This window comes from Phascolarctos cinereus, unplaced genomic scaffold (genome assembly GCF_003287225.1).
Source record: "Phascolarctos cinereus isolate Bilbo 61053 unplaced genomic scaffold, phaCin_HiC Scaffold_2;HRSCAF=192, whole genome shotgun sequence".
NCBI lineage: Eukaryota > Metazoa > Chordata > Mammalia > Diprotodontia > Phascolarctidae > Phascolarctos > Phascolarctos cinereus.
The window spans coordinates 280463729-280479800 of record NW_027555625.1 but is presented as its reverse complement, the minus strand read 5'-3'; the positions used below and the strand labels follow the sequence as shown (position 1 = coordinate 280479800).

General features: G+C 45.3%; 1 protein-coding gene and 1 long non-coding RNA gene across 2 annotated transcripts in view; both read right to left on the bottom strand.

Annotated features, from left to right (window-relative positions):
- SALL1 (spalt like transcription factor 1) overlaps window positions 1–4772 on the bottom strand; it is a 15496-nt gene extending 10724 nt beyond the window's left edge. The window contains 1 exon segment of the mRNA XM_020985170.2: window positions 4591–4772. Coding sequence (XP_020840829.1) covers window positions 4591–4666 — 76 coding nt within the window. The 5' untranslated portion in view covers window positions 4667–4772.
- A 5513-nt stretch (window positions 4773–10285) lies between these two features.
- Window positions 10286–12824, bottom strand: LOC110207485 (uncharacterized). The gene is made up of 2 exons (XR_002324178.2): window positions 10721–12824; window positions 10286–10547 (listed from the first exon to the last, which is right to left on the bottom strand). It is a non-coding gene; the product is annotated as an uncharacterized LOC110207485 (long non-coding RNA).
- Window positions 12825–16072: the final 3248 nt, after the last annotated feature.

Below are 16072 nucleotides of genomic sequence, written 5' to 3'. Positions count from 1 at the left end.
ACCACTATTTTTTTTTAAAGAAATTTTTTTCTGTCTTCTGGGGAGTGCTTGGTTTTAAATAATAATTTCATAAAACTTAGCTGGTTCTCTTCCCTCCTCCCCACCTTCACTTCTACTAAGTAGAGGATCTTTTCATTCCAAATGAGGTTTTTTTTGTTTGTTTGCTTTTTTTTTTAAGCACTCCAAGGGACCTCTACGCTGTTAAAATCACCTTACTACCCAACATGGCCTAAAGAAATAAAAACACCGAAAGACAATACAAACAGCCACTTGTACCGGGAAAGAAAATTAGACATATAAGCACCACAGTGGCAGAGATGAGGACACATACATATAGTATCAAGATATAGAAATACACATATAATATGATTCATATTGTTAAAATTGTTTTATAAAACTTATATAAAATGTGTCTCTCTAGCCCAAAAAATGTTTGGCTTTTTTTTTTCACTCTGGGGTCCTCCATTATGCAGCAAACTTAAAATAGGCCTGACTAAACACAGATTCCTTTCAATTGCCCTATATCGCAGGTGTCCATTTTTCAAAAAAAGCAATTAATTACAGTTCCCACTAATCTTTTGGGTTCAGAAATCAATGTGTGGCCCATTAGCCTACTCACAATGAGTAAATTACTTCAGTAAATAATAGAAATTCATTATTAATATAAACAGCAGAATTGATTTTTATGATTCTTTATATTGAAGGGTAAGTAAATATTTTATCTATAATGTATGGCTGCTATCTTTTCTCTCAAAATTACATTTACCTCAAAAACTTTGAGTAATAAAGTCATTTTCTCATATATGTAGGTTAATTAGGCCACAAAAACTAATCCTATTTCAAAACCAAAACCAACCAAATAAAAACCAAACCCATAGGAACAAGTGCTCAAAAAGCAACTAAAATCCAAAATTTCCAGAAAAACACACACATTTAAAATAGAAATGCCATGTTATCTTTTATCAGAACTATTAATCCAGAGAAACAACCATTCAAAGGGATGTTCATTTTTTTGACCAGTGATTCTTTACTTGTTGTATATCCTTTCAATGAAAAGTAATATTAGCCAGTTTCAAACCCCCTAATTCAGAAGCCTATTTTGGGATGTAATTCTTGTGTCTATAGATATGCTAAAATATAATTCAAATTATAAAGATGACAAAGACATATTCCTGTTTCCTCTCACTTGGCAAAGCAAAGTTATAAGACACCCCTAAAATGGCTAGAACTTTCTCTGTAATCAGGCATACATATGAGCTTTTAGTCTTCAAAACTGACTTGAACAACTGTGCCCACCCTTTTAAAGAAGTTTCCTAGGTCGGGAGAGGAAGAGACAATTTCCTAGGTCATATTTTGAAGGGAAAATACACAAATATAAAGTGGTCAGGTCAGGCTGTGATGAGTATGTATAACTGTTTATACAAAGATAAAGTATAACTTTCTCTCTTCAGTATTTCATAATGCCATAACTTAAACCTGCCTCTAGACTTAAGGAAACATCCTTGTTGAAATCTTGATATCCCTCCGAATGTTTTAACTGCCTTATTGGGGAAATTATTTTTAAAACAAAAAATGCTGTTGAAGTATGATTAGAGGGTGTGGGTAGAGGGAAGATGCTTAATTATCTGTAGAAGTGATGGATTAAAAGACAAATACATATGTCTACATGTAGACATACATACACACACATATATATGTTAATTCTTAGGTTTATAATGAACACCAAATTTTATCTTTCTCGCAGATATACTCAGCCAGTGTGTGGTGAATTGGAAAAGCACTCTTCTAAGGCTGGTGCTCTGTAGGATTAGTTGTATACTAATATTATTACAACATACTAAATCCTGTAACACTATTACAAAATATACCCTCCAGGCAACTTCGACAAAACTTATTGTTCAAGCATGTAAAAAAAGCCATAACCTAGAACCATTACTACTAGAGGGAGGAGGGGGTTTGAGGTGAAGGACCCTGCCTGGAAGGGAAATTTCCTACCTTGTTTCTAATAGTTAACTGCTAGCACTTAAAAAAAAAAGCAACAAAAAACCCTGACTCTCACTTATTTACTTAATTAACTTACCTTGCCGCTCAAATAAACTTAAGAAAATGAGGTAGTGAACTTCTTTTATGCTACCCTTTATGAGAAATATTAACTATTGAAAACTCGGGATTTCAGAGTAGGGGCAAGAGAAAAGAAAAAGTCTAGCAAATGAGGTTTGTCAAAGCCCTGTGTTTTGAAAACCTAAAAATAAAGTAAAATGCCTTTAAAAAGTAACAGCATACATAAAAAGGAACATGGACAGACACCAAAAACTTTGTGGGGGACTGCTACAGAACCATCTAGGAAAGTAGAAAAACAAGACAAAAGAATAAAAACTTTTACTTCCTTCAAGTTCATTAGTTAATTGCTCAAGTATTTACAGGTTGAAGGAGATTAAGTTCGGGGGTGTTTTCAGTTTTCCTTTTCTTACTTGGTTCCCGGTTCTAGGTGAGTTTAAGTTGAATGGAAAATAAGAAAATTATTTGCAAAACACATACTCCACTATATGCAAGCACAGACCTCCCCGAGCTTTGTCCCGGGTCTCAGGGGCACCAGAACCCGAGGCTCTGAGACCTTTGGACGCTCAATCTTCTGATCTCCTTCACCCCCTCCCCAAAGCCCAAATTTACCGAGTGTGTAAGAGTGAGTGAGGGTGAGGGATGTGGAAAGAGGGGCTCCCTGATGTAGGGTTGTCTTCTCGGCATCCTTGTACCTCTCGGGAGTCTCCCGGGAGCCAGAGGTGGCAGCTAGGGGATAGGCTAGGCCCCGAGGGGCACGCGGACCCTGGACCAGAAAACCGCAGAGGCCAGGCCTACTTCTTTTGGATCTCCGGATTTAGGGTATTAAGATGAGTATGAAGGAGGATGATGCTGGGCTGAACTCACAAGAGGCCCCAGGTCTTCCTCCAGAGCTGTGCCTTGGTCCCTAAGCTCCCTCCTTGTCTCCTCTTCCCAACTCCTCCCCCATCCCCATCTACTGCCCGATAATTTAGGGTCCAGGGAGGGAAGGGGAAAAGAATCGAGGGCCCGGAACCCCAGCTGGGACGGCTGTGGACTGTGCCTTGTCCCAAAGGCGGCCTGAGGAGACTCAAACCGGGATGTCCCGGATGGCCCCAGCTGATCCGAAGGAGATCCCCCGACCTCCTCCATCAGGGCCTCGGTCCTGAGAACGTCCAGAAGTTGTATTACTAAGGGGCCGAAGGTAGATTTATCTGCCCTGGCTCCCACCTCCCTCCCCACCCCAATTTTCTTCCCTGCTCCCCCAGCATACAAACTTTGTGGTACTTACTTCTTACTCCGCACCAAATGACTTTCTAGTTGCAGTGGGAGGAGAGAGAATTGGGGGTGGGGGGATGTTGAAACTATCCCCCTCTCCCGGGTTCTACAGCCCTTTCTCAGCCCGATAACCCTACCCAGCCGAAGTTCCCAAAGAGTGAACTAATTTCCCTGCCCATCCCACCTCCAGCAACACAGAAGATGCTGGGGCGGATGAGGGGTGGGAATCGAATTAACTAAATCCCCAGTCCTTACCTCTAGTTAGCCCCATTGACCTCGGGCAAAAGGCTGCTCGAGCTCCCGGGCTCCAGCCAAGTCAGCGGCAAGCAGACCTTGTATTCGCTCTCACCTTCTCCCAATCCCGGGACCCCAAATGAGTCCCTAGCCCTCAATCCCGTCACTATCTCCACCACCCCGGGGCAGCGGGCCTGAGGGAGGTGTGGGTTTTGTGCGTTCGGAGCTGGGGCTGGGGGCAGGGAAGGAGGAGAGGAGAGGCGCATCTCCCGCCGCTACTCCCCCCTCACCCCCCCCAACTCGACGAAGTAAACTTCCTTTCCCGATCCAGGACTGGGGCGACGAAGGGATAGGGTTTATCTTGGGGCGACGGAACCGAAGGATTTGCGGTCCACCGAAAGGGGTGGCGGTGGCGATAGGGTATGTATAAGGGAAGCGGCGGGGCTGGGGAGGAGACAGCGATCACAAGCCCTAGGGACAGCGGAGAGGACCGGTCCCTAACCCGGACATCGAGTCCCGGTCCTCGCGTCCTTTCTTCAATCCCGGCTCTGCTTGGGACACACTATCCAGTTTCTCTCTTTCCCTTTCTTCACTCTTCCCCTCCCCCACGACCTGGGTCTCCTCTCCCCGGAAAAAGAAAGGGAAAAAGAGAAAGAAAAATATCTTTCCTGCCCTTTCCCACAAAATGTTGGATGAAACCAACAAGTCTTGAAGCTGTGTTAGAGCTATGTGTATATCTGAGTTTGCTTTTAGGAGAAAGAGAGAAAGGGAGAGAAAGAGAGAGAGAGAGAGAGAGAGAGAGAGAGAGAGAGAGAGAGAGAGAGAGAGAGAGAGAGAGAGAGAGAGAGAGAGAGAGAGAGAGATGAAAAAAATGCATACACATTTAAAATAAAATCGCCAAGATGAAGGGGAAGCCAGGAGTCTGGAGGTGGCGGCGGGGAAGTTGGTGCGGAGCGCGTGGGGTTGTGTGGAGTGTGTGGAGGTACGAGTGTGAGTGTGTGTGTGTATGTGTGTGTGCGCTGCGCGGGCTAGGGGACTCACCATCTCGCTGGGGGAGCGAGGCCAGAACGGGGTCGGATTGGAAATGTTGAGGCTTCGCTTGCTTTCTCCGCGACATGCTGGCTCAAACATCGGCTGGGGCAGAATAAAAAATTACTAAAAAAAAATCTTCTCAAAATTACGGAAATCGAGCGGCGGCGGTGGCTCCCCCTCCCGCCTGCCCGCCCCCCTCCCCGACTCCCCGGCCCTCCGCGCAGCGCGCATGTGTCCTGCTATAATTATGATTATCAATAATGCATTGCGATTAATCATAGAGGGGCTCTTTGAAAGGCGATTGGCAACGGGCCAGCGCTATTCAAACCCGCTCGCCTTAATCAATTAGCTCGTGATTTGCTGTAGACCCCTGTCTCTCTGCGGCTCCTGCCCAATAAGCCGGCCGCGGGGTTGTCTCTCCCCAAAGCGGAGCCGGAGACTGTGTTAACCCTCTTAGCAACCGGCTGGGACTCCGGCAGGCGCTGTTGGCCTGCCTTCTGTAGGAATGCGAGTTTCCCCCAGTCCCCGTCCCCGTCCGCGTCCTCACGCCCCCCCCACCCCTCCCACCCCCCTTCCCCAACTCCGCTCTTCAGGCTGGGCCGACCCAAAAGAGCAAGCCCTCCCCGAAATTAAAATACTGTTAGGGAGGGGTGGAGGGGAGGAGGTGGAGGAGGAAGAGAAGTGGGACGGATACAGAGAGGACTGCAAACTTCCCAACTTGGACCGCGCTTCACAGACTCCAGCAGCTGCTGGTTCCCCGGACCAAGCTGGGCTGCCCAGGGCTAAGGGACTTGTGGAGGGCAGTTGCGAAGGGTGGGATGAGAAGGTTTCTGGGGGGCGAATGCAGAATCCCTCCCTGATTAAGCCATTAGCCACCTATCCGGATCTGGTTGTACATTTCCCCTTTCATCAAATTCAATCAGAAAACACTAGCGGAAAAGTATCACACCCACCCACCCACCCACACTGGGGGAAAAAAAAATAGTCCAGCACAATTTTGCCTCCTGCTTGTGTCCGCCACAGTTCTCTCTCCCTCCCTCCTCCGCTCCCTCCCTCTCAGCTCGCCAGCTCCTCTCCCAGAGCTCAACATTCCCAGTATCCAGGGCTCCGGGGGTGCGGAGAAGACGATCCAGGAAAGGTTTGGGAAGGTTTTTTTTGTTTTGTTTTGTTTTGTTCTTCCTCTCTTGCCCCCCTCCCCCTCCTTTCACTCTCTTGTTCTCTTTTTCTACCTCACTCATTCCCAGGGCAATTAGAGCTGAAGTTTTAGTTTTCGGGAGAAGCGGCCCCAGTGTCAGTGGGATGTAGGGGAGGCCCGGTACCACCCGGCCCCCGCAAATGTGCCCCCTCTTTTGTCACCCCCCAACCCTGCGCCACCTGGGGTTGATAGGTGAGAGCGTCACTTGGCCGCGGGGGAGGAGGAGGCGGCCGAGGAGGAGGCGAAGACGAGGAGCCCCGGGCAGAGAAAGGCGACTGGCCACGGAAGGGAGTTTATTCTCCGAGCAGTATGGGCAGGGGGGCCGGGGATCAGGGATCGGGCACCGAGGATCCTACCCGTGTTCTACATACTCGGCCCGTTTTTCCATCTTTCTACCCCCTATAGAACTCGGGACTGGGTGAAGCTATCGTACCAGCCCGAAAACTGTGGTCCAGGGAAGAAGATCCTAGGCCCTTAGCCCGTGACCGAGGCCCTGGATCCAGGCAATTCGCACCTTCCCAGGCCTCTGTCCACTGTGCTACTGGTGGCTCAGGGGGGCGCTGTGAGCCTTGTAGGGGATTGGGGGGCCAAAAGGGGCAGCCACTGGAGCTAGCCCTGCTTGTATCTCTGTCCTTCTAGGCAGATTCTGAAAATTAGTGCATGAATGTGCGTGTGTGTGTGTGTGTGTGTGTGTGTGTGTGTGTGTGTGTGTGTGTGTATGTTCGTGCGCGCGCCCGTCTGTGTGCGCGCGTGTGCGTGTGCAACTGGAAGGTGCTCTGTGCGTCTGTGTCCGCCTGTCCCTCTGACTGTAGCGTTCTGTTCTCTCTCGGTTGGGGAACCCTACGAAGAAACTTTCAGATCCCGGGCAGGAGCGCTCGGACCGGGAGAAAACTAACCCTCTTGGTCTCCCCCAGCTCTGGGTCCTGATTCGCTCTCTCTAGTCTGCTCTGCCATCCAAGGCGCAGGCTGTCATAGGACCAGAGGTGCTGGCAGAACTTCTGTCCCTTCCCTTGGGAACCTGGACTGCCCTCCCTCTGTTTCTTTCGCTTCCTCTCGCATCATTTATTCTGGGGTCAGGGCAGTTCAGCTCTCCTCGTCAAGAAGAATAACAAACTTCTTTGTAGAAGGAAGGAAAGGCCGGGGATTGTAGGATGCAGAAGTTAACCGAAGGGATATAACCATTTCCATTTCAAATGACTTTAAGGAAATTTGGATGGAAGTATAAAGGACTCCCCAGTTCGGAAGCATACCTTCTGATTTTGCATCTCATGCAAGGAACGAAGTTAAACCGCCGGTTCATCTTAGAAATAGGGACAAGGGAGAGGGAGTCTAGCTAGGCGCGCAGTTAGCTTCTGCTGCTGGAGGTTCCCCAGAGGAGCTGCTTTTCCTAAAGACGGTCTCTGTATCTCCTTCTCACACCTCCCCCTAAGCTGTATAACCGCTTTTCTATCTCTTAGTCTTCGTAGCTCTTTCGCTCTGTTTTTCTTTTCCTCTCCTGTCTCTCTGCTCCTCTGCCAGCATCAGTTTTTCCCCCCCAGTGGTTTTTCCTCTCTCTCTCTCTCTCTCTCTCTCTCTCTCTCTCTCTCTCTCTCTCTCTCTCTCTCTCTCTCTCTCTCTCTCCTCTCCTCCCTCTCCCTCTCTCTCTCTCTCTCTCTCTCTCTCTCTCTCTCTCTCTCTCTCTCTCTCTCTCTCTCTCTCTCTCTCTCTCTCTCTCTCTCTCTCTCTCTCTCTCTCTCCTGTCTATCCTCATCTCTGCCTTCCCTGGTCCTGTTGCGTACAATAGATTTTGATTAAAAGACAAACGAATCCATCAGTAGGGATGATGTTGAAGAATGAAGATAATAATGTTTCTATAGGTGCCGCTTCAGATGCCATTATTTTCCACTGAATATTTAAAGAGATCCCCTCAGTAAAGATGGATCTACTTCGCGCCTGGTGTGTCAGCCACTTTTCTTTCCCGGCACCAATTTGTGTGCGGATCAAGGCGCAAGAAAATGTACTCACCAGTACTTACATCCCAATCCTCACAGAGACGCACTGACACAAAGATGCGCGTAAACTCCAGTGCACTCTTAAAGACCCGAAAAAACTTCTGTGTGCACACAAACACATTCGTTTTTCACACTTCCACAACCACTCCCCCCCCGGAAGAAGCTTTTCGGGAGACCTAAACTACTATCAGAAGCCCCCTGGGAGGAGAGTAGTTACTTTGCACATACAATATAGCTCTCGTTTGTACGTTCAGCGTACGCCCAAGATCTGTCTTTCCGGAACAGTTGCACCAGTGTATATTACGTGTGTGTGTGTGTGTGTGTGTGTGGTGCGCGTGTTTTTGTTTATGAATATACAAACCTTCCTCTCGCTCTACCTGTCCCCGCAAAGAAAAAAGAAAACGCAAAATCAATTGCTTAAATTTTTAGTGTTGAAATAGGCTCGCAGGAAAAAAAATAACTGGAACAACAAAAGTTTAATAACTTTTTTCGTTCCTTTCCATACTCTATAGCATTGAGACAAAAGGTGCTCTTAGAATTAGAGGTTGGTGGCTAATGTATTGTTTGTTTTCTTTCTCTTTGACTTTAAAGGGACGGGAGAGGAGAGGTAGGTGGAGAGGGGAATAGGGAGGAGGGGGAGAGATTGGTGTCTGTAGGGAAAGAGAAGAATTGGTCTTTATTGTTGTTGATAGCAATACATCAATTAAGTGCCATTGTCTTCAGCAGAAGTTCGTAGTGTTTACAAGCCCGAATGGGGAGATGTCAGGGCAGCCGCGAAAGCGTGTGTGTGTGTGTGTGTGTGTGTGTGTGTGTGTGTGTGTGTGTGTGAGAGAGAGAGAGAGAGAGAGAGAGAGAGAGAGAGAGAGAGAGAGAGAGAGAGAGAGAGAGAGAGAGAGAGATTATGTGCCTGAAATGTCGAACGAACCTTAGTGGTTCTGCGAGGGCTGATTTATTTAGGGGAGGGGAGAGGGATGGGATGAGGGGAGGGAGAATGAAGCAAAGTTAACATCTCCACCGCCTGGTCCCTGACTATTTCCCCTGCTTTACCGCCCCAGGGATCAGCGATCTATATTTCTCCGCTGTGAAAATCCGCCCCCGGGTGAGAAGCAGCTGGGCTAGGGAATCGATGTCCCGCTTTAGGAGATGAACAGAGGAGAGGCTTTTGGAACTGGGGGGAGATTGTGAAGAGAATCAGGTCTGGGTCAGGGTGCCAGAAGAAAAGGAGCGGAGGAATTATTCCTTGTATGTGGGTGCGATCGGAGAGCAAGCAAACAGAGGTCCTACTTGTCACCCATTTTCTGCACTTCGGGAACACACTCAACCATTGCTCTTCTAATCTGGCTCTGTCGCTTTTACGGGGAAGGGGTGGGGTGAAAAGGGGGATAAAAGTTTGTTTTTTAATACTCCTGCTTTCGAGTCTTCCCCCCCACACACATACACACACCCCTTTGCTCTAGACATTGTCTCAAGCTTCCCCAAATCTGTGGGCCCTTTAGAGGCCCCAGTCCAGATGGGCGCATACAGAGACAGCTGTAGCAGGGAAAATAGTCAAGGAGGCCGCAGCTGCAATTGTCAAAGGAAGCCGCGTGGAGAAAGTTTAGGGCCAGCATCTCTCCTTCCCTCCACTCTCCCAGCCCTACGTTCGGGCCAAGTATCTCAGAGATCCTCCCCTTTCTCCCCCCCTCCCCATTTTCTGATTTGCTTCCCTGGGAAGTACTCTCAGATCAAGGCCTTAAGTCTTGTCTCTCTTTCACATTGCCATCCCCAGCGAAGTGGCCTGAAACCGAGCAGTAGACTTGTTTCAGAAGGCTGCGGGAGCCAGATCTAGCTTCCCAAATTGCGGCTAGGAGGAAAGCCTCCTGTGCCCAAACCAGCAGGGTCTCTGGAACTCTGGTGACGCCAGAGTTCTTCAGTTGCCTTCTCCTCAAACCCCTCATTTCTCCACCAGGACAACTGCGCCGCCAGTTCTGTGCGCCCACATCCTTGCACTCCCCTCCCCCATCCCATTCTCGGAGCTCAGTAGGTTTGGAGCCCTAAGAATGGTGCGTTTTCAAATACAAAGTAAATATCGCTGAAGAGCGGGCAATGTGTGAGCTTTGGGGTGGGAAACTACAAGGAAAGCATCTGGATATGCAGGATTGATGAGAAACCATTAGGTCACGAAACCTGGAAATCAAATTCCCAGTCACAGTCTTCGATTTCCCTCGTTTCCCCCGAAGGCGGGTGAGATGAAGACTAAAAAGGGTGTGTGTGTGTGTGTGTGTTGAAATGATGCTTGTGTATGTGCACATGTAAATACCCGAGTTTTGGTTGGATTCGTTTATATGCATTCCCTTCAGGGTTGCTTCGGGAGTTGGGGAGAGGAAACACCCTCAGTCCAGGGAAGGGGGCACACTCCAGAGCTCATATGACCAAGGCCCAGTGACATGATTCTCCAGGGTTCCAAGAAAAAAAAATGAAGTTTGTAAAACCCAAAGTAGATAGTGTAATATGATTTAAAAACACACACACTTTTACCTTGCAGCAACTAGAGGCTTTATTTTTCTCAACAAAAACTAATCAATTACAAAGCACAAAGGAGAAAGCGAGAGGAGAGTAAGTGGGAGGGGTAAAGAGAGAAAAGAGGAAAGGAATAAAAGGAGAGAGAGAAGAGAGAAAGAGAGCGCTTTATCCACGACTACGATGTATTAGTCTAATGCTGGCACCTTCCAGAGGCCTCTAAGATACTCAGTGGCAGTCGAGTACGTTTATTTCCTTCTGCGTTTGGGCAGCTTGATATCCTGTAGGATAATGGAGAGAGAGAGCGCAGAAAAGTATGTCAAGTGAGTCCGCATTGGTGCCCCTAGCTAGTGCTTCTAGGAGTCGGTAGAAAGCCATAAAAAGTCCAGATTCAAGCCTGGTTAATAATGATTTTCCCCTGTCCCCCTCTTCTCCCCACCCCACCCCGCCTCACCATTTCAATCCTTTGAGTCCTAGTCAGCGGAAAAAGTCGACCTCGCCCAGAACTTTCGACTTCCAGATTGGAGAGGCTCCTTTGCCGTCTTGCTGAGCCATACGCTCCCGGTGCTGGACGAAAGGGTCTCTAGGCGTCTGTTTGCACAGCAGGCTCTATTCGAGCCCAGAGAAAGCAGCTCTGCTGAGCTAGGGGAGGCTTCGCGGAGACCACACCCGGGCCTGAGAAATAGAAGCCCAGTACCACTTTATGAGGCAGCTGCTGAACCCTTGGCGTCCCTGTCCTGAACCGCCCTGAAAGCGAATTGCCTTCTGTTTTGCGGACAGCAAACTTCACCTTTCCTCCGTACAGGTTGCATCAAAACCGAGCCTTAAAAAAAAAAAAGAAAAGAAAAGAAAAAGAAAAAGAAAGAAACTGGCATCACCAGGGACCCTTACATTAAAAAATAAACTTTCTAGCCTTCTGCTATTGCTTATGTTTTATCTTTAAATTCATTGGACCTCAAATGCAACATACTTCCCTGAGAGTACTGTGTGTGACATTTTCCAGGAGAAACGCCCAAAGGAAGGAAAAAAGGAAACAATCCCAATTTTAAAAAAGAAAAAGAAAATCCACCTTTTTTTTCTGAAACCTTTTCACAATTTTCTAATCGTGGGGGAAAAAAAGAGATAATTTGTCTATATGCACTGCAGTGTAATTAATAAAAGGATTGTAGCAATAGAATCTTCAAGATGCCACAGGGGAGTTGGCCCATTATCTAATAACTAGCGTTTAGCTCCTTTGAGGTAACTATCCAAAGTGAAATGGTCCTTCTTATCAACTAATTGGCTGTGGGACCTATATGTGAGAGAGAGGGATGTGAACCCCTGCTCTCTGAGTATGGGCACTCTGGGGCCATGTTGGGTGAATTAATTTTTGTTTTGATAAATAATGCAGAAGTAAGGTTGTCCACACCAGGTAGCAGTGTGAACAGGGCAAATCAACTGACTATAACTTGCAAAACAAAACAAAACACCACCTTCTGTCACCTTCTACAGCCAAAGTCCTTTGTAAGGAAAACAAAATAAAAAAACACCATCAAGAATTGCCACCGGATGTGAATTAGCATTGAGGGGTGGAGGGGAAGCCTGTTCACAGTGAAATCAAGCTCTGTGGATTGACTTATGCCTTTGCGGTTTCATTGCAAAGAAACACCTTTCTTTTCTCTTTTCATTAATCAAATGATGAAGAAGAAACTTAGAAACGGGGCAGAAACTCAGTAACTTTACCAACATACCCTTTAATTTATGTCCTGTCCATCAATGCCATAATTAGTAATTTGAAAGGGCGTCCTTACAGACATTGGAATAACCCCTCGTGCCCAGTCATCTGTCTTTACTCATATGAAATGTGTAGTTCATAGTAAGAGATTCAGAAATGAAGCCATGTGATTTTGTAATATTTCCTTTCTGATTTTCTGACCAAACCAAGTTTCCCAGGAGTGGAGAGTCTGTTCTTAAGGGTGCCTCAAGCACACTGAAGCCAAGGGCTTTTGCTCAACTAATCAATCTTACTAAAATTCACTAGATTCAGATACAATTTCGGCCCAAAACTGCTGGATAATTCTGCATTGCTGCCAGCAGTGAAGTATCTGCCTGCTGGGAAAATCAGGATCTCTTAGAAGTAGGGGAAGAGAGAAACAAATTCATTCTAACCCTTCCTTTTTCCTTCTATCCCTCTCTCTTAACTAGAATGAATTTTCTGAATCACTGTGTCATTGTCTTGTTCTCTGACTCTCTGGCTATGTTTCCTTTGCCTTTAAAATAGAAAAATAGAGCCAATTCCATTGCTACCACCCTCTCCATCTTGACATCTGGCTTAGTAAGTAGGTTTAAATTCTTTAAAATACCCTCTTCCAAACCTTGTTCTTATAGCCTGTCTAGATCTCCTGGCCCTCTCAAGCCTTCTCAAAACAGAAGCAATTATCTTTTAAAGTGATAATCCTAAAAACATTATTTTCCCCTTCTGTCCTCCCCCAAAACTCACATTAATGTTAGGAACCTGATTCAACTTTTCCCTCATCCTCCTGACTAAAAATTCTTACCACTGCCCCCCACCCCCACCCCCATCCCCTTCCTGGCCCCCACCCCAAAGCCTTTTTTTAGTCCCAGTTTTTAGAAATAATTGTAGTAAAAATCCAACCTCTACCAGAGCTTGCTCACCAGCTGATTATGGTTCCTTTGCAAAAACTTTAATGCATTTCTGGGGACTGAGTGAGAGAAGTTGGGATCTCAGCAAATCCCATCATCTTCCCCTACATCAAAACAATTAGAGGAACTCAAGGTATAGAAGGTGGAGTCTCCAAATGGCTTACATTTTCTAGGGACAGTCTTGCTTCCTTATTTCCTCGGTCCCATGGTATGCCCAATTCGGGTTTGAGAGAATAACCGACTCAAGTAGACCTCTAGGTCTCCATCATGCCTTTTCTTGCACTAGTCTAAAATCCACCCCAGATCAGCAGGGAACAGCTTTATTTCCCTTGACCTTGGAGTTGGAGTTTGGGCCTCTTTTCTCATACCTGTTCTGAAGCACATGGAGAATAGTGAAAATAGGTGAGCTTTGAATTTCCTGAGAGAAGTGTGAAAATCCCCCCTCTCCCTGATCCCAGGGCAAATGCATAGTAAGTGTCAGGTGCTATAAGTGGCAATCTGCACTCTTTTTGCCAAGGCTACCAAATTGTAAAAGGATTGTAGAGAGGAATGAGCTGCTAAATTCTTTGGGAAGAGAAAATTTGTGTGATGACAAGGAATGCACAACATTCACCTTGTACAACCTATCTTGGGCATTGGCATTCTTTGTCCAGAGCTATCTTTCCTTTCAGGGAGGGAGCAGACAACTTATTCCAGCTGTTCTGAAAGAGCATCCACTGAGCAGTCAAAAAAGTAATTGTTGAAGGAAGGTACAGAGAAGACATAAGACCCCTGAACTTGGGAAGTTTATGATCAAGATAGAAGAGAAGGCTTCTACACAGAAAACCTTTAAAGATCATGCTAAGCTTCCTTTTATGGGTTGTCTTCCCCTAATAGAATGTAAGCTCCTTGAAAGCAAAGGACTCTTTTTACTTGTATTTATTCCTATTACTTAGCACAGTGCATGGCATATATTAAGTTCTTAATAAATTACTGTTGTAGTTGATGATGATTTGTTGTTGATGATGATGTTAAGAAATTGAAACCCGGGACAGCCACTAGAGCAGCTAGGTGGCGCAGTGGATAGAGAACTGGTCCTGAAGTCAGGAGGACCTGAGTTCAAATCTGACCTGAGACCAAACACTTGACATGTACTAGCTGTGTGGCCATGGGCAAGTCACTTACCCCAATTGCCTAGCCAAAGAAAAGAAAAAGAAAGAAAAAAGGAAAGAAAGAAATAAAAAATAAAGAAATTGAAATCCAGAGGAAGAATAACTTGCATAGAGTCACACAAGAAGTAAATAGTAGAGTGGGAATATGAACTTTTGTCTGATGACTCCAAATCTAGCCCTCTTTTAACTGAACTTTTTTGCTTATTTTGAATGGCCAGCAAGAGGCCACATGCTATTGATATTGCAGGTTGGCATTGCTTGTTGACCAAAATGGATTGACTTAAATTTGCAGTTATCTTTTATTTTGTTTGCTTGTAATGGGATGGACTACTACCCTGGGATGTAAAGCAATGAGAGTACTTGAGTACACACTTGAGCATACACACACACACACACACACACACACATACACACACACATGGTTCTTGGTGGGACCTCTTGGATGAGATAAGTAGGCATTATAGACAGCAGCAGCAACATATTTTCACTCCCATCTCATTTTGTTTCCTATTTTGCCAGTCCATAAAAATTAATCAAGGTGATAACTTCAGGCCATTATGTGTAGAGGTGACCAAAATCTAATGACCTATGGAAAAGCTTCAGCAGTCCACTGATTTGGGTTTAAACGCCACATATCTTTCAGCACTACAATTACACCATCTGAAGGTTGTGGAATTGGCATAACTTTACTCTTACTATCATCATCATTGTCATCAGACTATATTTGTAATTTCATCAGTGTAGGGAAATCCCAGATGAGTAAATTCCTTTTTACCACCAAAAGTCTGGAGTTTTTTCCATAACTTAGGAGTCTTGGATTGCCTAAAGCAAGGAGAGGTTAAATGAGTTTACCAAGGTCTCACAGCCTATGAGAGTCAGAAATGGGACTGGAACCTAGGTTTTCCTGATTTTTAGGCTAGCTCTTTGTTCATTATGCCTCCTCCTCATCATTACCATCACCACCATCATCATCATGTCATTACTAAACAAAGATCAAAGTTGCTGGGGAGTGGTCCATGCTTTAGTATTAACACATTTTTAAATCAAAAATATTTTAAAAGATATTATTGAACTGAAATATTTGTCATCACAATGTTTTACAAAATAGGAGAGACAAAACCATGTGTGTACTTTGTTGGGTAAAATCATTTTTTCTTTGGGAAATATCTAACAATAAACATAGTTTACAACATTTTCTGATACTAGTGAGATGATGGTGATATTTATTCTTCTCCAGGGTTGAGATGAACAAGCTTTATTGAATTTTTCTTTCTAGACCCTTCCTCTTAAAAATTAAAATAAAACAGTGTCCTGGGTCCTGAGAGACTTTCAGTAGAGACTTCAGTGTTCAAGATAGTATGTAAATTATCTATAAGTGCCCTTTACTATCCAGATGGGTAAAATCTCAGTGACTTTAAAATGATTGAGCATTTCAAATGATTTATAGGACAACTAGAGCCATACATCTGGGTGAAGATTGGATGCAGTTTTTCCAACAAGCTTTGGCTAGTGCCAAAGTCTTCCTGTTATCTTTCTTGATTCTGTCTTACCCTGCTCATCCTAGGGAGTTTGCTCCAAGAGTAACAATCCCCAGCTTTGGGCTGGGAGTGGGGAGAGAGAAATGTTTCTAATTATTCACAAAATCAAATCCATTTAAGTTTTTAAAATTTATCTCATTAAGCACTTTAAAGATGATTGTTGAGGATTGTATATTGGGGTGGTGATGGATTAAAAACAAAGCAAAAACCCCTTCAGTTATTTGGTTTGAAAGGAAAACTTTTCAGTTGCTGGCAGAATAGCTTCTTAATATTTGGGCTGAATTGAGAGGATCTTTTGAGAGGAAAGAACAAGGACAATTTTACATCTTCAGGGCTTCTGAAGTTTCCTGCAGGCAGAGAAGGAGAAGGAGCCTAGCAGGAGAGAAATAGCACTGGAAGTCTAAATCAGCCCTGGATTCAAATTTTGGATCTGACAAATCAAGAACTGTGTGATCTTAGACAAGTCATTTTTGT